This window comes from Nuphar pumila, chromosome 13 (genome assembly GCF_984573655.1).
Source record: "Nuphar pumila chromosome 13, dmNupPumi1.hap1.1, whole genome shotgun sequence".
Classification (NCBI taxonomy): Eukaryota; Viridiplantae; Streptophyta; class Magnoliopsida; order Nymphaeales; family Nymphaeaceae; genus Nuphar; species Nuphar pumila.
This window is the reverse complement of record NC_143261.1, coordinates 3,352,980-3,372,538: the sequence shown is the minus strand read 5'-3', so window position 1 is coordinate 3,372,538 and position 19,559 is coordinate 3,352,980. Positions and strand designations below refer to the sequence as shown.

The window sequence follows — 19,559 nt, the reverse complement described above, 5'->3', positions numbered from 1 at the left end:
CCTTATTGACTTCATTTTCAAGATTTTGCATATCAACTTGAAAAAAGAAATGCCGTATACATATGGATCCATGCTTACTTTGATTTGGATCAATAGATATATGATGCAAACGATTCGCCGAACAGCTAAATACAAGGAGGAGTCCTATCCACGGGCGGAGCCACATTAACCCAAATTTCCAGCACTGCCGCTAGTGTCGTCGGAGGCCCAGATTGTAGAGCTTGAGAGGGAGAGAGAGAGAGAGCAGTCGGGTTGTGGACTCGGGGATGAGGGGGAGAGGCATGGGTCTCAGATTTTAGGGGTTTAACTTTTTTTAATTAGTACAATGTATTGTTAGGGTTTAGGTTTTTTATTTAGTTATTTTTTGAAATAGCATAGATGTTAAATTAGGGTTTTGAATGTTTGCGTGTTCTTTTTTTTAATTAGCATTAGGCATGAATAATGATTGCTTGTTTTTTTGTTAGAATATTAAGGGTCTCATTTGTTCTTTTTCAATTAGCATAAATCTGTGATTTCTTTTAGGATTTTAGGTATTGATTTATATTTTTTTAAATAACATGAATATATAATCAAGGTTTTAGGGTTTTTTATCTGATATTTTCTTTTTAATTATCATTAAATATGATTCCAATAATAAATGCTTGATTTTTGTTATCAAATCTCCAAATCTTTGATTTTTGTTAGGATTTATGTCTTTTATTTTGTTTTTAAATGACATAAATATTTAATTAGTTTTTTTTTCAATTGGCATATTTATAATGTGATGTTTGTTAGCATTTATGGTTTTTATTTGGTTTTTTTAGAATGATAAAAATGTTTATTTTATGGTTTTAAGGTGTGTGTGTTTAATTACCATTAGGCATGAATCCATGAATATTACATGGTTTAATTTTGGTTAAAATATTAATGGTTTTATTATTAACTAATCATAATTACATAATTTATAATGTTTACAGTGATTAGGGATTTGGTTTGTTTTTTTAAATGACATAAATGTTTAGTTATGGTTTAAGTGTTTTTTTGTGTTTTTTCTAATTATCATTAGGCATGAATATATGAATATTGAAAGATGTGATTTTGTTTAGAATATTAGTGTTTTTTATGACTTAGCATAAATGCATAATTTGTGTTGTTTGTAGTAACTTAGGTTTTTCTTTTTCTTTTTAGAATGATATAAAATTTAATTTATAATTTTAAGGTTTTTGTATTTTTTTTAATTGGCATTGGACATGAATCGATAAGTATTGTGTGATATTAGTTTTTTTATCAACTAGCATAAATGAATTATTTATGATGTTTTGTAGAAAATAAGGTTTAATAGGGTTTTGATTTGGGTTTTTTAACATATTGTTAGTAATTGTTTTTTTTTTTTTTACTTTGTATTTGTGCCCACCCTAGTTTAAAATCTTGGCTGCGTCCCTGGTCCAATCCCTGTCCGGAACAGCCAAAAATTGCAAAGCCATCCAGACTGGATCTAACCCATTTGCATCCTTGGTGATAACCTTCAGCGGTTTCCAATACTTCCGGAGACTTCGGCACAACACGGGATGTTTTCGTCATTAAAATAAAGAACAGGGTCATATAAGTCCATTTATTTATAATAACAAACAAATAAATCAAATAATATGGAAGAAGAAAGCGACAACTAATAAGGCAAGTCGTAAAAGATTCCAAGGTTATCCATAACCAACCCCAGCAAAAGATGAAAAGGACAATTTTATCTTTTCATCCCTAAACCTTAGCCAGACGGACGAGGACACTTGCGGCTTTGATCGAACAGACGGAAATAGCCCTAAAGTACCTGATAATCGTTACTACGAAAGGTCGAGGGTATTTTAGTCGTTAAGAGAATTAAAAAACGATCCACAGGGATCAGGGAACGACTTCGCCGGGAAGCCCTCCAAATCGCCGGCCGGAATCCGCTAACCCTAGTTGACCAGAAGCTGAGGGAAGCCGAAGGGAGGATAAGGAGACAGAGGAGAGAGTGGAGGGACGTTGAAGAGTCCCTGCAGATCGGCGACGCTGGACCAGATGGTCGGAGTCAGTGGCGCGGGCGGAGCTCCTCCTCCTTCTCGGCCTCCGGTTCTCTTCTATCACTTTCTTCCTCTTCCGGCATACTCTGGCCTCGCTCGGCGACCAGTCGCTCCTCCCGGCCTCGAGCGGGAAGTTGAGGATGGCCTTGCTCCCCCTCATCGCGAAGGCCGCTCGGTCGTACGCCCGCCCCGCCTCGACCGCGGTGTCGAACGTTCCCAGCCAAATCCTCGACCCCTGCCTCGCCGGGTCCCGGATCTCCGCAGCGAACTTCCCCCACGGCCGCCGCCTCACTCCCCGATAGTGCCGTCCGTCCTCCTCTCCTCCGGCGAACTCGATCGGAGACGAAGCTTCGGAAGGGATGCTTACGGTCAACGACACCGGGCGCCGGCGCTTTCCTCCACCGGCGGGGTGGTCGACCGATTGAGGAGCCAGGGGAAGTCCGTCGCAGAAGGAGCTCGGAACGCCGATTTTTTGCTCGCGGATCGGCGAGTCCTTTGTTGAGATCGGGTGATGACGCGCGTCGGGATCTTGGAACAAATCGTCGAACGTCTCGGTATTCGGATCGATCAGCTCCGGATCGGAATCGGGATCCGTGAAACCAAGAGATTCCCTCATAAGATCGTCCAAATCCCTGAATTTCTTCTCAGAAGCGAACGATCCCGAATACGAACCTCCAAAACCACGGAACTCAACGTCGAAGAAATCCTCCGGGAACGCCGCATCGAACTTTAGGTCGAGAACCCCCAAGCCGGATATTTTCGTCTCGGGATCCCGCGGAACCAAGTCGAACCCCGGGAAGTCAGCACGCCCTCCTCCGACTGTCGCGGCGAAGGGATTGGGGAGATGGTCGTGGAAGGCCTCGAGAGACGATGAGTCTCCTAGCAAGTGATCGCTGATCTTCTGGAGCACCAGATGATCAGCATCCGATGATTCCATTCGAGGACTCTCCTACAAGCAGCACCAACTCCAGAACCAATTAGAAGAAGAAGAAGAAGAGGAGGGAGTGGAGAAGAGTGAGAGCAAGGGAGTGAGAGGGTGGAGGTATAAGAGGAGGAGGAGATAGTTCACAGGATATTCGATTCGAGGGGTTGCATGGAACCATCCCCACCTGTCAACTGTGGAGTACTACTGACTGGAGTCCCCACATCTCGATTAATACTCACATATTTTCAGTTTTTATATATATATATATATATATATATATATATATATATATATATATATATATATATATATATATATATATATATATATATATATATATATATATATAGAGAGAGAGAGAGAGAGAGCCGAAAGAATATCAACATTAATACTCATGAAGATCAACAAAATGTTGAACCCATGAACCAGACACAGAAGAAACAAAGCTAAAATATAGAAAAAACAAAGCTAAAGAAAAGAAACTACAGGTAGCTAGCAACAAAACAACAAAGCCTACTCAACCAGGATCCGCAGGATTAGAAGAAACCACCGCTGAGTGAACGTCGTTCAGATGAGAGGAGAGGTCTCTAAGATGCATATGTAATATTGCATATACATCAACCAGGATTTTATGGACAAGATGATTAAAGATGACCGGAATTTGACGGAAAGTAGCATCATTGCGTGCCATCCAAACAAACCACCAAGTAGTAAGCAACCATGTCTTCCAGATCAGTCTCCACTGCTTGCATCGTCTAATTTCAATAGGGCCCAGGAGAAGATCAAGCGCAAAAGACTCTTCTTTGACAATTACGTTCGGAGATCTCCACGTTCCATTAAATAGGGCCACAAAGATTGGGCAGGACCAAAATAAATGAAAAGTAGTTTCTTCAGCAGCTTGACACAACACACACCAACTTGGAAATTGAAAGCCCAACTTCTTTAAATAACTGTGAGTCTGAACCCTATCATGCAAAATTAACCAAGCCAAGAACCGAGATCTTGGAGAAGGGCCCTTACCCCATAACGCACGCTCAGGGAACCAATCTGCCCCTTGGGGGAGCAACGATCTATACACTTTGTGGGTGTGGAACGCTCCATTTAGAGTAATCGCCCATTGCAACCACTGATCATAATTTCCAGCATCCCCAGTTTGATCTCTGAAGGACGATAAGGCTCTCAGCCACATGCTTCGCAAGTGCGAGATTGCCAGACCCCGGGTTCCATGGCAAAAAAGAGATAAATCAGGAGCACCATATTTAGCATGGAGCAGGCGAGCACATGGAGAGCCTGGTTGATGAGCCATCCAACATTGCTTGGCTACGAGAGCAATACCCCTCTGTCTTGGAGCAAAAACACCTAAGCCAGCCATACGCCTCGGTAACACCACTGTTCGCCAACCAACCAAATGGCGCTTACTCTTAAGGTGACACCCAGACCAAAGAAAATCCGACATTAAACGACAAATTTGCTTCTCCACGCCCACAGGCATCACGAAAATTGACATGAAGAATTCAGGGATAGAAGAAAGAACATGTCTGATTAAGGTCAGACGGTCAGCAATGGAGAGATAAGAAGCCTGCCACGAAAGAAGCTTGCTTTTCACTTTTTGAATAGTTGGAGCCCAAGCAGCGGAAGAGAGGCGTTTCACTTGTAACGGCAGACCCAAATATGTCATCGGCAACTCAGAGATTGCACAATTAAAAATTTGTTTACCCACTGCAAGCATAGGAGACTGAACATTGAACATAGTAAGAGAGCATTTGTTATCATTTAGGGAAAGCCTAGAAAGAGAAAGAAAGAACTGGAGAATAAGCTTGAATCTAAGCATCTGCTGCACGTTTGCTCGCCCAAAAATAATCATATCATCAGCATAAATAAGAATATGGTCCAAAAAATCTGGAACATCTAGAGGATCTATCAAGCGTTTCTCCGCAGCACGCTTGAGCAACACCACGAGACCCTCAGCAATGGCATTGAACAACAAAGGCGATAGAGGGCAACCTTGCCTTAAACCACGCTCCAACTTGATCTGGCCACCTCTAGTGCCGTTAATCTTAATCATGGCATGAGCATTAGAGACCAATTCCCTCACCCATCCAGAAAAACGACGACCAATGCCAAAATTGGATAACATTTGAAATAAGAAGGGCCAATGCACAGAATCAAAGGCTTTATGAAAATCCAATTTAAGAGAAAAGTAGGGTTGTCCACTAAGATGTAATGAGTGAATGACTTCAGAGGCCAAGATGAATGAATGGTGAATCCTCTTATTATGGATAAAGGCGAACTGAGAATTCGAAAAAATTTGGTGAGCCACGACCTTCAACCTATTAGCCAATACCTTAACAATCATCCGATAAAGGGCACTCATAACAGAAATCGGGCGAAACCTAGAAATATCAGTGGCAGCATCCTCTTTCGGAATTAAAGAAATAATTGCCAAGTGGGTTTGAATAGGCAATCTGGAGTTGCGATAGAACTCATCAAACATGTTAATAATATCAGGCTTCACACAAGACCAAAAAATTCTGAAGAAATCCACATGAAACCCATCAGAACCTGGAGCTTTCTACCCCGACAAACCTTTGATGACCCTAAAAATCTCATCTTCAGAGAACCTCATTTGCATAATTCTGGCTTGATCTTGCCGAATCGAACCGACAAAAACAATATAGTACAGTTCAATTCGGATCTGAAACTGTATCCGGTAAAAAGCAATAAAAACTTCTACTTTGCTTAAAGGGACGACACCCTTTGAAGGTTTTCACATCGCGATCATCTCAGGTCGGGTGACAAACCACGATCACCCTTAGAAAAATCGAGCCCCTTGTGGGGCCCAATCATATATCCGTATCGTCACTGAAATCAATTTTCAAAACGATTTAGCCATTTCGGGAATCGGACGTTTGGAATTCGACTTAAATCCATCTGAATCGGATAACTTTCAACCAGGAAATGACAGTTTAATTAAAACAATAAAAAACTACTTTTATGATTTTTTCAAAAGAGCCAAATCAGCCCTGTTTTCTATCTATTTTTGTCCCATACGATGCTGACAATATTGATTGAGTCCGGATAGCGTGCAATAGGATTGCACAAAAATTTGTGCATTAAGCACCTGATCGCCCTCCATCAGGTCTTGCGTCCCATACCTGACAGGCTCTGTCCCCAAGATGTTGGGTGGTCAAGTGCTTAATGCACAAATAATTGTGCAATCATATTAGATCGAATCGACTGGGCCACAACTCATTTAATGTACCAAAATAATTCATTGAATCCTGCAGTTGCCAAGTTCAAAACGCCAAGCAAATGTACTAGTCATTCACCTTGAAATGGCCACATATTTAATATATCAGTTTTGCTGTTGACGATTTTATCACAGTCACAGTCCTTGTGCAATGGAAAATTAAGAATTCTTTGAGTGGTGCCCCAAATGGGTTTGGCATACTGGGATTGGGCCTTGTCTATCATATCTGTTGGAGTGCATAAGCCAAAGCTCAGCCTCCGGGTCCTAGTCACTGAGTTTTCTTCCTATGAAAGATAGAGAGCTACCTGTTACCAGGTTCAGGGTTTCTCACAGCCTTCATGAGAAGTCACTTTCCGCAAAAAGAAGGCCCATCTGCGGGGAGTGCCTTTCCCATGAGAGATGAGAAAGGTGTGATCACCATGAACATATTTCTCACTACGGAGACTGCATGTCTTCATGGCCGGTTCTGGTGCACCTTGATGGACCGGATATCTGCCTCATTGATAGTCGTAATTTGTAGTGCTCTTGGCTGATATTTCCTCACAGACTCTAGTTGGGAGCAACTATGGGCAGCAGCTATCTACACACTTTATCGATTCTGTTCCTTTTTTTTTCTAGTAAAGCCATGAGAGGAAAGTCTAATGCAACCCTAATTATTTTGTTTGATTCGCAAAAGAAAAACTCTAATTATCTTATTGGAGCCTACAGGTTTTAAAGTTATTTTGCTATTTTAACTTCTGTATTTAACCATATAAAATTTGTGAGTTTTTAGAAGAGTCTGTTTCATGGCGAGAATAGCAGGAAAAAGGTACTTAAGTCTTTGCAACTGCACCGGACTCCGATGCTAAGTGATGCCCACACACGCAAAAATAAGAGCCCCACGTGCTTATATATGTGATGCTCGTTCGGACCCCTAACATGCACACCCTCCCTGAAAATAGAGTTGGCAAGATTGTTTCACCTGAATAGGAAAATAGAGTGTTTCATACCAAACGTTATCCGAATCATATAGAGAACAAATTGGACACGCCCCATCCAAGTCGAACCATGTTCCATCGAAGCGAACTGAAGTGTAGGAAACAAAATTCCTTTTTTTTCTCATCTTCACATAAGGGAAAAGAAATTAATTAAATTAAAGAAGTGTAATGTACATTTTCATCTCAGCGTAAGGGACCTGGTTGCTTTGCTGATTTGAACTTGGCGGATATTCTATCTCCGGGAAAAACCTTGCGGCCAATCACGTCCGGCGGAATCGCGAAACCCTAGTTCACCAGAAGCTGCGGGTATCCCAAGAACGGCTGTGGCGACAGAGGAGGGACGGAGAAGACCCCCGTCAGATCCATCACGCTCGACCAGATGGACGGCGTGAGTGGGGCGGCCTCCGGGACGGCAGCTTTTGAGTCGTGGATTTCTGGCTCGTGCCTCTTCTTCTTCGTCGCTACGGGCTCGGACACAATTCTATCGCTGCCGTCCTTCCTCTTCCGGCTGGCCCCGTCCTTGCTCGGCGCCGGACAGCGGCCGGCCTCGAGCGGGAAGTTTAGGATGGCCTTGCTCCCCCTCATCTCGAATGCTGCTCGGTCGTACGCCCGCGCCGCCTCGATCGCGGTGTCGAACGTCCCTAGCCAAACCCTCGCGCCCTGCCTCGCCGGGTCTCGTATCTCCGCCGCGAACTTCCCCCACGGCCGGCGTCTCACGCCCCGGTAATGCCTCATCGACTCCTCCTCTTCGACGTCCACAAGGTTTCCGACGACCTCGGGGGCCGGGCGTGCCGGCGGTAAGCTCAGAGGAGGTGGCCGGCAGCGCTTGGCCCCACCGCCGGTCGGAGGAGCAGCGCTGCCGATGTTCTCGCAGAGCGATGGAGGAGCCTCACGGCCAAATGAGCTCGAGAGGACGATCTTTTGGTCGCTGATCGGAGAATCGAAGCCAGAACAAGCGAGGAACTGATCGATTTCGAACGAAACGTCGAAGATCTCGGCTTTCGGCTGGAGGATTTCCGATTCCGAGCTCGAACCCTGGAATCCGCAAGATTCCGGGGAGAAATCTTCCGATTTCTGCATTTTCTCGTCGGTAACTTGCGATTCCGAGATCGAGCCCTCGGAACCACAGTATTCTTCCAAAAGATCGTCTAGATCAAAGCCAGAATCGTTCGATAACCCAACTCTCTTCTCACTAACCGTCTCGAATCCCCGGAAACCGCACAGATATCCGACTTCTACGCTCTGCTGATGGGAACCACAGTGAGCTAAGAGGTCTTCGAAGAGAAAGGAAACGCAAGGCGAGGAATCACCGAGAAGGTGGCTCCTAATCTTCTCGAGAACGATACGGTCGGAGTTCAAAGCTTCCATTGTAGAGAGCTGTGACGTCCCGCTCGTCTCGCAGAGAAAAGAAAAGGGGACCGGTTTTCAATCTGAGAATCCTAAAAAGAGAAGAGAGAAGGAAGATGAGAGAAGAGTGAGGAGAGGGAGTGAGGGATGAGGAACATAAATAGCGGGGGGGGGAAGAAGATGGGGAAGGGGAGAGAGAAAGCTAAGGGGCGGAATGTTCAACGTGGCATTCGTGCGTGGGGGAAGAGAGGAAGCTTCCTTGCTGTGTGGACGTTCTTCGACGATAGCATAAGGACAAATTACCTCCCCTTTCCAAGAAGGTCTTCACCCTCACTCTGGGAATGTTTGAAAGGGAAAAAAAAATTTATAGAAAAAAAAAGTTTTGCCTATAAAAGGGGAGGGTTGTGTATGTTCGCCCCGGATGATTCACCGAATCCCACATCCGTGTTTGGGGGATCGAATGAGCGCCACGTATTCATGCACATGGGGCTCGTATTCCCGTATATGTTGACATAACTTTGCATCGGACTCTGGTGCTGTTGCAAAGACTTAATCACCCTTACTTGCTTTTCTTGTCCTGAAATGACGGTTCGAGGAAATGACAAAAATATCCTCCATTCAAAAGTTGTGAAACGACGGGTGGGGAAAAGGATAAAAAAGTCCTCCATCCAGAAAGTTTGATGTTAACCATTTAAAGTGGAGACGTTCGCCTGCGCCATCTGCTGTAACAGTTGCTCCAACTGCCAAAATCACCATTACTTCCAAAATCGCTAAACATATTATTAAATCTTCGCAGACAGGACGGATATATTTACCTTGGTCGCTATTTTCTGCTGTTCTCCCTCCAACCTGGGACTTTCTGGTGGGTCCACTGCCTCCAACTGCCTTTCAATCTCCATCTCTACCGGCTCCACCGTCGCATGCCTTTCTCTCGCCTTCCTTTTCTCATCCTCCTTCTGCTTCCTTTCTCTGTCCCTATTCTCCTCATCCTCCTTCTGCTTCCTTTCTCTCTCCTTTTCCGCCTGCTCCTTCTGATTTCTTTCTCTCTCGCGTTTCTCCTCCTCCTTCTCCTTCCTTTCTCTCTCCCTTTTCTCCTCCTCCTCCTTCTCCTTCCTTTCTCTCTCCCTTTTCTCCTCCTCCTCCTTCTGCTTCCTTTCTCTCTGCCTTTTCTCCTCCTCCTCCTTCTCCTTCCTTTCTCTCTCCATTTTCTCCTCCTCCTCCTTCTGCTTCCTTTCTCTCTGCCTTTTCTCCTCCTCCTTCTCCTTCCTTTCTCTCTCCCTTTTCTCCTCCTGCATCATTTCTCTCTCCTTTTTCGCATCCTTCTCCTTCCTTTTTCTCTCCTTTATCTCCTCCTCCTTCTGCTTCCTTTGTCTCTCCCTTTTCGCCTCTTCGTCCTGCTTCTTCCTTTCCCTTTCCTTTTCTCCTTCCTCCTTCTCCTTCAGCCGCCTTTCTTTCTCTTCGATTTCTTGTTTCCTTCTTTGCCGCAGTTCTTCCACCTGCTTCTTCCTTTCCCTTTCCTTTTCTTCCTCCTTCTCCTTCCGCCACCTTTCTTTCTCTTGCAGTTGTTGTTTCCTTCTTTCCTGCAATTCTTCCTCCTGCTTCTTCCTTTCTCTTTCCTTCTCTACCTCCTCCTCCTTCTCCTTCCGTTGCCTTTCCTTCTTTTCATCATTCTCCTTCTGCTGCCTTTGCATTTCCTTAGCTTCCTCGAACTCCAACTCCCTCCTTCGCCTTTCCTTTTCTTCCTCAAACTGAGGAATATTCTGTTTCTTCTCTTCCTCCTCCTTATTCATTTGCCTTCGCCTCTCCTCCGCCTCCTTCAGTAGCCTTGCCTTGTGTCGCATTGCTCTACTCTTCAAGTTTCTCCTATGAGCCTCCGCCATCATATTGCTAACATCCCTTTCCCACTCCTCCGCCTTCTTCTTCCTCTTTTCCATCTGCTGTGCGTTAATCCTCCGCCTTCTATTTATATTCTCATCAATATTTCTGCCCTTTGCCTTCTCTTCGTCATCCTTGTTCTGCATCTTTCGTTCTTCAGAGTTCTTCCTTTGGTCCGCAGCCTCGATATCTGATGGATAATCCTCCGCAAAATACGATTCCAAGGCTTTTTCCCTGTCTTCATCGTTCTCAATCTTAAGTATATTTTGGTATCTTTCAAAAACTTTAGATAGATGGGACTGGCGGATCACTTCTCTAATAGACAACCCATAGAACGACGGGGTATCTCTAATCTGATGAGGCGCAGACATTGCTAACCTGCACAACACAATACACGATCATCATCATTAGAAATCGTCGGAATATTTGGGTTCATAATACAAATCTTTGTATAAGAACCAATCTTCAGATTGAAGAAAGAAAACTTACACGAAACTCACTGAAACGATGGGAATTTGGATATTCCAACTGTAGTAAGCAACAGTAACAACTAATACGCAACAGAAGGTGGCAACGATGCTGCGATTGCGCGTAAGACGGAAACAGATGCTCTGGTAAAGAGGAAAGGATGCTCCGGCAACTCGAGATGAAAGCAAAGAATCTCCGGTAGAGTGCTTAGAGCGAGAAAGGATTTTTTTGAACTATTTGTATCATACAACATAACGCTTGCTACATACGCAAACTCTGCGGAACGTTTTTCCGCGATATCGATGGAGGGCAGTTTTATCATTTTCATGAACCGACGATTCAGTTTTCTAGAAGGAGGGCATTTATGTCCGTCCGAGGAAGAGAAACCGACGATTCAGTTTTCTAGAAAGAGGGCATTTATTTCTGTAAATTTTCAGCGATTTCTATTGTCATTTCATTTCCCATTTTAACTTCAACGATACATTACAACCACAATAATCAAAAGAAAGATTGTCCAAGCTAAGAGTCTTGAGAGAGTAGAGGAGGGCCTCACCACCCACCGAATAACAAAAAATACAACGACTCAACTTCAAGTGCAGTAAGGACCCAGAGTCGAATAAATTTAGAGGCAGCTCATCAGTAAGGACCCACAATAGTCAATGTGCAGGTCAGTCGGTGCTTGATGGAGCAATATAGGATCTTGTGATGGATGTGCACAGAAGCAGAAATAGAAGGGAGAGAGAGCGAGAGAGGGTTGATGAGCCCCCGAACCCCCCTCCTGTAAGGGCAAAAGGCCATGAACACGCTGGGAGGAGCCCTCAGACCCCCCTTCTGTAAGGGTAAAAACTCTGAATCAGACTCCATAACTCTTCAAGTTGAATGATGCTACCCACACTGAGAGGAGCCCCCAGACCCTCCTCCTGTAAGGGTAAAAACTCTTAATCAGGCTCCACAACAGTAAATGTGCAGGTCAGTCGGTGCTTGATGGAGCAATGTAAGATCTTCTGTTGAATGTGCATAGAAGCAGAAATAGAAGGGAGAGAGTGTGTGAAAGGGTTGATGTTCATGGCCTCCTCCAGGGGAGATATCTTTCTCGGATAATCCTGTAGTGCAGAGACTGGGTCTTAAATAATCATCTTCGGGGCACTTAAGTCTTTACAACCACTCCTTTTCAAGAACCGTCATTTTTTTTGCACCAATGGAGGAGAGGGTACTTAAGTCTTTGCAATCGCATCAAACTCCAACGCTAATTAATGCTGACAAACATGGGGATACGAGACGCACATGCTTACATACGTGGTGCTCTTTGGGACCCCCAATCATGAGATGTAGCTAACTGCCCTGTTCGGGGGGGGGGGACATATAACCTGCTTGGCTATAAAAGTATTTGATAAGAAGTTTTCTAAAAAAAAAATTTATTTTTCTTTTGTTTGCTTAGCATGAGAAAAACAGAGTTGAAAAATGTGAAAAAATGAGAGAAGGGGGGGGGGACGAAACAGTTAATTTTTTTTTTTGTTTGTAAAAGCCCAGCCCTGATTCCATATGAAATAGATTTTTATCCATTTTTTTAGCCCAGTCCTAGCGCAGTGCAGCAAATAGTTTGATTTGTCCATATAAAATAGATTTTTATTAATAATTATAGCCATTTTTTTTTTATCCCAAAAAAAAAATTTTATGGGGCGTTGCCCCCCAACCCCCAACTATCAAACCAGTTTTTTTTCCTACACTCATGTTTGCCCCCCCCCCCCCCCCCCCTCACATGAATCGGCCACTGGTGGCATGCTGTGGTGGTGATGGTGAGATGAGGGGTGGAGAGTGTAAAAATAAATTCTCTTGGCAGGAAACATTCCTCCAACCCATCAAAATTGTACTTTTTAAAAACTTTCTTTCAGGGAAAAAGTTTTTCTGGTTTGGAAGGGTCAAAAAATTCTTATAGATTTTTTTATTTTGCATCACTTTTTTCGTACATCATTTTTTTGCTGCCCATGGGTCAGATCGTCTTGGATCCGTTTAGATTGGACATGACTAATGGTCATCTACCCAAGTAGAGATCTTAATGGATCGGATCTTGTCTCATATTCAACAAAATTTAACCCAATTATGATTGGATGTGGATATGGTTTTGATTTTTTGCTATCAAATCTGACAAACTTTTAAATTTGACTGATATCCGAATCTGTTGTAAAAAAAAACCAAAAAGCAAGTTCGGTTTGAACTATTCACAATTGAAATTTGAATCTATTTAGCTAATATTTGATTACCCGAATATGATATATATCTCTCACATCTTATCATCGGAGCCATTTAAAAGAGGGGTTATAAAAAATATATGCTTAAAATATAAATGATATTGTAGACACTCATTTTTTGATCGAGATATTTTTTGTTCAAAATTTTATCTTCTTCCCAAAGCAAGATACCTTCAATCTAATTTTTGGCTTACAAAACAATCTTTTTTAGACTTTTGATAAAAAAGAAAAAGTTATTCTCAGCTTTTTAACAAATCAAAAAATCAAGTCAATCCGATATAAGAATCAAAAGTTATAGCCCAAAGAAAACTCTTGATTTTGTTCTTCAAAACCACCAAGAGATGTGTCCGCAGATATAAGTTCGACCCTAAACCTGCTCAGCCAAGCACAAACTGAAACATTTACAAAATAATACATTGTTTCAAAGCTTAGTATGTGAACTCTAACCTTCTACACTCTATGATATAAAAATATATTTATTACTATTTAACAAGCCTACACCAACCGAATTCAGGAGCAAATTTGTTGGTAGTGTTCAGCTTGCCGAGCCTATTTCACAAGTTTGAATGAGCTCTTCAGCAGCTGAGCCACGAGCAGCTTGCCTCGTTTTCCAGCCCTGCTGGTTGATAGGAAAGGGCATCCATGGCTACCATTATGTGGGACCTTGTTGGGATGTGGTTAAGATCTGATTGGAGGTTGGATATGGATATGGATCATGTAGGTCCAACCAATTGGGTGCCGACTTTGCAATTTTCAAGTCGGCAACCAATAACAACCGTGACCGTGCATGCAACCAAAGTGGACCCAGATTGTCCTGTCCGAACACGGGTAACTGACAATGCCAGTTAACCCAAAAAGCGGGACCCGAGGGCCCATTGTCCTTTAGCCATATATACACGCATTCCCTGCTGTCTTTCCGCGGATTGGGTCCATCGGTGTTGCCCAAATAATTATCCTTCCATCAAAGTCCTAACGAACCCTCAATCGAGTACCAACGATAAACAATATCCAAACACAATTTTCATCTAAAGGTCCATACTTCACCCTATATTCTAAAGAGAGACCTATGTTCTAAAAAATAGCTACATCATTCCTTTTTACTACTATGTAGGGTTAGTAAACTAGCTGAGCTTGACCTGTTCGAGCTTGGCTTATTAAGGGTACACTCTGGCTCGATCGGGTTGGGCCTGGTCAGGCTTAGGCCCAGCCTGCAAGTCCTTGTTCAAAAGCAATCAGGGTCATTTGAAAAAAAAATACTTGGTCAGAGGTTTTTTATTACAAAACTCTAAACAATCCCGAGGAGAAAAGAAAGAAAGAAAAGAACAAAGTAGAGATTTGGAAAACCGCCTGCATCAAAGGGAGTATGGTCTATAAATTTTTTTTTTTTTTTGCACAAGTGCTGGGATCAAATAGCCTGTCTTGGTGTAACCGTTTTCATCTCAGGCTTTAATTTAATTTAATTTAATTTATCTCATGAGTTTTGGGGTATCATGTGAGTTAAAAACTAAATCAAACGTTATTGGGCAATCCATGGATTAACTAGAGAGAGAGTGGGCCCTTCTCTCTCCTTATCGCATGGACCCCACCCATATGTGAGGCGACATGGCCACTTCTGTTTTCCATTTCAGGCCAACAAATAGTGGCAATGATGAATCCATGAACCATACCAAAAACTCATTATCGAGTTTGAACGTTTAAGTGTATAAACAAGAATTTGAAAGCCTTGAAAATTTGAAAATATCGTGAGATTTTCAAAATCTAGGTGATATTTTGTTAATATGTCAATAACCAACCGTACCAAATCCATATAAATGCTTTTTTGAGGGCAAGTGATTCAACATTTGATAATGTCTTCAATGATTACTATCATCAGAGGCTGTTTCTCATTATTATCTATTAACTTAACGTGGAACTAGAGCTAGCGTATGTACTTGGTCAGTGGATATCTGAGCTCAATTGACATGATCAGGTCAAGCCTAGTAGATCCATGATCCGGTCCAAGCCGATTAATCATAACTCCAAGAATATGTCATAATGCAAGAAAAAATCAAAATATAGATGTCGAAAAGGTGGTGCTCAGCTTTGAATTAGTGGACTCGGTTACGTGAATTGACTTCAGTGGTTGGCTAAACATTCAATTCATTCACACCTATCCAACTCAGTTACCTGATTCCTCTAAATTTAAAATTACTGATTCAAGTTCCTGACCCGGACTATAATATCGTATTTTTCAACCGTCCATTCTTTGAAAATAAAGGAGAATATATGTGAAGATGACCGTATGTTTTTTTATTATTTCTTTCCTATCAAAGCCTAGTATTATTATATTCAACTCTTCTAGAAAGTTGGACTTCCTAAGGCTAAACACAAGATTAAAACAAGGTGGTTGGCATGATGGCTTATGGCATCTTAATCCAACTATCTCGGGACTAAATCCTATTCTTGCCAACATGGAGCCGTTTATTTTAATCAACAATTTAATTATATATATATATATATATATATATAGGCGGAACTGGGGGGGGGCAGAACTGGGCTGTAGCCCAGTCCTGTTTTTTTTTTTAAAGCCCAGTCCTAGCCCAGCCTGATTCCATATGAAATAGATTTTTATCCATTTTTGTAGCCCAGTATGAAATAGATTTTTATCCATTTTTGTAGTCCTAGCCCAGCCTTGACTGCAGCAAATAGTTTGATTTGTCCATATGAAATAGATTTTTATTAATAACTGTAGCCATTTTTTATTTTATCTAAGAAGAAAAAAATTTGGGGGCGCTGCCCCCAACCCCAGACTATCACACCACAAAATTTTTTTGCTACACCCCTGTTTGCCCCCACAACACCCCCCCCCCCCCCTCACATGAATCCTAGCTACGCCCCTATATATATATATATATGTGTGTGTGTGTGTGTGTGTGTGTGTGTGTGTGCAGTGGTGGTGGTGGTGGTGGTGGTGGGATAATACTTAGTGATGGCGACATGAGGTACAACACCTTTTTTTTAACTGTTTTCATTTTGTTGGTTGTTTTTCATGAAACAAATCGACTCTTATACCATCGTAGGTAGGTAGGTTTTTATAGGACTTCAAAAATCAGTTGCCAATATCTGATATTTCTTGGGGTCATAAAATCATGTTTTTTCAACGAAAAAACATGATCCAAAAGCGGTATCCCACTATTTTAAACATGCTGAATCCGTCCATGAGATCAGAATGGATCAAAACAACCCGTGACATGGAGAACTATAAGCTATCCCAATTACCAAATCTTACCTATATATATATATATGAAAGAGGTCAGATGTGAAAAAAAACTGAAAAAATAAAAATATTGCATTTTTTCACTAAGAGATTCCTTACCCACGAGGGAAGCAAACGTTACCCCCGTCTATAGAGGTAGCTTGGCTGCCAAAAAGAATATGCCCACTTGGTTTATTCGCCTAGCACCAAGCTGAAGTTTTCCAACAAAGTAGCAGCTGAAATCAGAGTTGGACTGTTGAATTTTGGCAGTTAGCTGGCTAGTCAATCAAAGCTGATATTTTTATTTATTATGGTTGAGTTCTTCAAAATAAAAGCTCATCAAATACGGAACTTTTCCTATTTTAGGTTTTCTCCTTTTCAACAAATTGCAGAACAGTCAACAATAACAACCAAGGCACCAACAGCATCTTTTTTTTCTAAAAAATGAACACAAATTGCCTATTCGTAGTCAAATTAGAGGAGCCAATATTAGTATTAGGTACGTACCCAATACAATATGGTATCAAGTCTTTAATTAGATTTCACAGTATTATAAAACATGATTCATCACTTAGCATCTCAATTCTCAACTATACCCCCATGTGAGACTAATATCTCTCTCTTGTATGGATAAAAATCAATGGTTTAGATATGATTAGCACAATCCTCCATAAAAACTTAATGACTTCATCCATCTTAATGTTTAACTTGAGTTGAGGTATATACTTTATTTGACACAAACTGTGTATTTTTTAGGATCCACTGATAATGAGAGAGATTTCTGCATGTCCACCCAAATCGAGCAATGATATTAGAATTTGATGAATCAACCCAGATTAATCTACTAACACAATATCCCGATACCTATGTCACATAGGTGCAAGCACAGATGCAGATATGGGTGCGGATGCGGGGATGTGACACTTTAAAAAAGCTTGGGTTCGAGGTGCGGGGAGGGTATATATGTGTATATATATATTTTTTAAACTGTTTTAAGTTAACAATAATGAAATAAAAACAATTATCATATCATAAATTTATTACGTATAAATTCATGCAATAAATCAAATTAATAATCTACAATTGCTATTCATCATCAATAAAAAATAACACCACGCTGGTGCGGAGGTGCATATATATATATATAATGTGTGTGTGTGTATGCATTTATGTATTTATATATATAATATAAATAAAACTAAATTTGTTTATGGTTAACGGAAGCTACTTTTATATAAAAATGAACCTCATGAGTGTGGTTGACTTCACCTGACACAAACTTACAGAATTAGCTTTAACCAACAATCCAATCAGAGGAAAAAAAAACAATGTCTCACGCGCTGTTTATATGATAATTAAGCTATGTAAAGTGCCATTCATACAAAGCTGCTAAAAGAATGGTGGTATGTATATGCGGAAATATGTGACCTCACAACGACAACATATAGTAATGGCTTGCTGCTTATTTGCATCCTACCAAGGTCTATTAGCTGTCTTCGATCTATACCTGGTTCTAACCACTTCTATAAGACATAGTTGCATATTCTTTTTACTTAATTTGAACCCATAGATGTGTTTATGATTGCTTATTTTATAAAAAAACTTGTGGCTGTAAAACTGTAATGACTATTCATCAAAACTCACATGCAATTACCTCCAAATTCTTCTGTAGACTCAGAAGCTGCTGTGAAAAAGTACAACCTACGTAGCTGTGTTTTATCATTGTTTGAGTTGGGTTCATCTCTCATCTGTCAAATAATCTGTATTATCCTAGAGCAAATCCTTCGATTTTCTGTGTTGCTCACCCACTCTATCTGTCGCTTTGCTCCCTCAAACATGAAAAAATTGCTACCAGCTTAGCGATTTTTTATGTGCTTGTGTTTTACACAAAATCACCATACGTGTTACCGATTTTCTGTGTTTTGTGTGGCCCGAGTACTTTGTAAAATACTTGGCCGGAGCACCTGACCATGTCTCATCTTATCCTCCTTTATCAGTAGGGATGGCAGTGGGCCGGGGGAAAGCGGGGCCCTGCCCCGCCTCACCCCGTTTGGACCGGGGATGAAGAGTATGAAACGAGGATGGAGGCGGGGACAAATGTTAAAATTCATCCCCGTTCGGGCATGGAGGCGGGGATGGACTTACACTTTTCCCCGCCTCGCCCTGTCCCCGCCACGATCCCCGCCTAGCCCCATCTCCAGTCCTTCTAAAGGGTGGCAATATAGACTACGGGGAAACGGGGCCCCACCCCGCCTCATCCTCATTTGAACCGGGGGTGGAGGTTAAAATCCATCCCTGTGCGGGGATGGAGGTTCTAATCTTGAGACTGGGTGGGGGTGGAGACCCTGTCCCCCGCCCCAGTCCATTGCCATCCCTATTTATCAGTAGTCAATGATGAATGCCCATACGGGTTACCATTAATTTTTCTTTAGTCAGAGAAAACCACCTCACTCTAAGCTCATTGCTGAAAAAAAAAACCAAGTCTCCATTGCCCACCAAGGAGTCGGCAAGTAATATACACCTAGGGGTGGACATCCGGCCATCCTGGGCCCGTTTAGAGCTCGGCCCGCCAGGCTTTAAGTGCGGTCCAACACATTTACTAACGAGCCAGGTTTTGGATTGGTTTTTAATGGGCTCAGGTTTGAAGAGCAGCTCATGGCTCGGCCAATTGGCCCAATGGCCCAATTTTGTGGTATTTAAAAGTTAATTTATTAATTTTATTACAAAATAACCTACAAATAGGTTTGGCCTGCATCACATTGGCCAATTGAGCCAATGGGTCAGGTCATGGGCTGCTCATGAGGACTAGGGGTGTTAACAGGTTGGGTTTACTCAGACTCCACCCGAACCAAACCCTATAGGGTTCGGGTGTAATGCCCCAACAATTTGAATGAGAAAAATTTGAAATAATTTTCTTTTAAGACAGCGGAATACCAGTTATTTTATCTGATCCAATAGTTGGGCGAGTTACAGGGTAACACAGAGAGTACTCGAATAATATTTAATGACATTAACAAATGCTATGTCCAAAGTTATTACAATCTTATTAATAAAACAATGAAAGGTTTATCAGAGTTAATGTAGGATCACAGAAATGAAGTCTCATGGCTTCGTCCGCAGTGACATCCTCAATTGTCCGATAACTTTAATCGCTACCTGAAAAATAATAATTCAGATGAGGTCAGACTACACCCCGTCTA

At 42.0% G+C, this 19,559-nt stretch overlaps 2 protein-coding genes across 2 annotated transcripts; both read right to left on the bottom strand.

The window, feature by feature from the left end:
* Positions 1-1,577: 1,577 nt before the first annotated feature.
* LOC149817535 (uncharacterized) lies at positions 1,578-3,221 on the bottom strand. The gene has a single exon (XM_089985006.1). It carries the CDS (start codon positions 2,968-2,970, stop codon positions 1,873-1,875), a length of 1,098 nt encoding a protein of 365 aa, XP_089841132.1. The 5' UTR covers positions 2,971-3,221; the 3' UTR covers positions 1,578-1,872.
* Positions 3,222-7,166: 3,945 nt separating this feature from the next.
* Positions 7,167-8,658, bottom strand: LOC149817534 (uncharacterized). The gene has a single exon (XM_089985007.1). The coding sequence runs from the start codon at positions 8,551-8,553 to the stop codon at positions 7,471-7,473; it is 1,083 nt and encodes a 360-aa protein (XP_089841133.1). The 5' UTR covers positions 8,554-8,658; the 3' UTR covers positions 7,167-7,470.
* Positions 8,659-19,559: the final 10,901 nt, after the last annotated feature.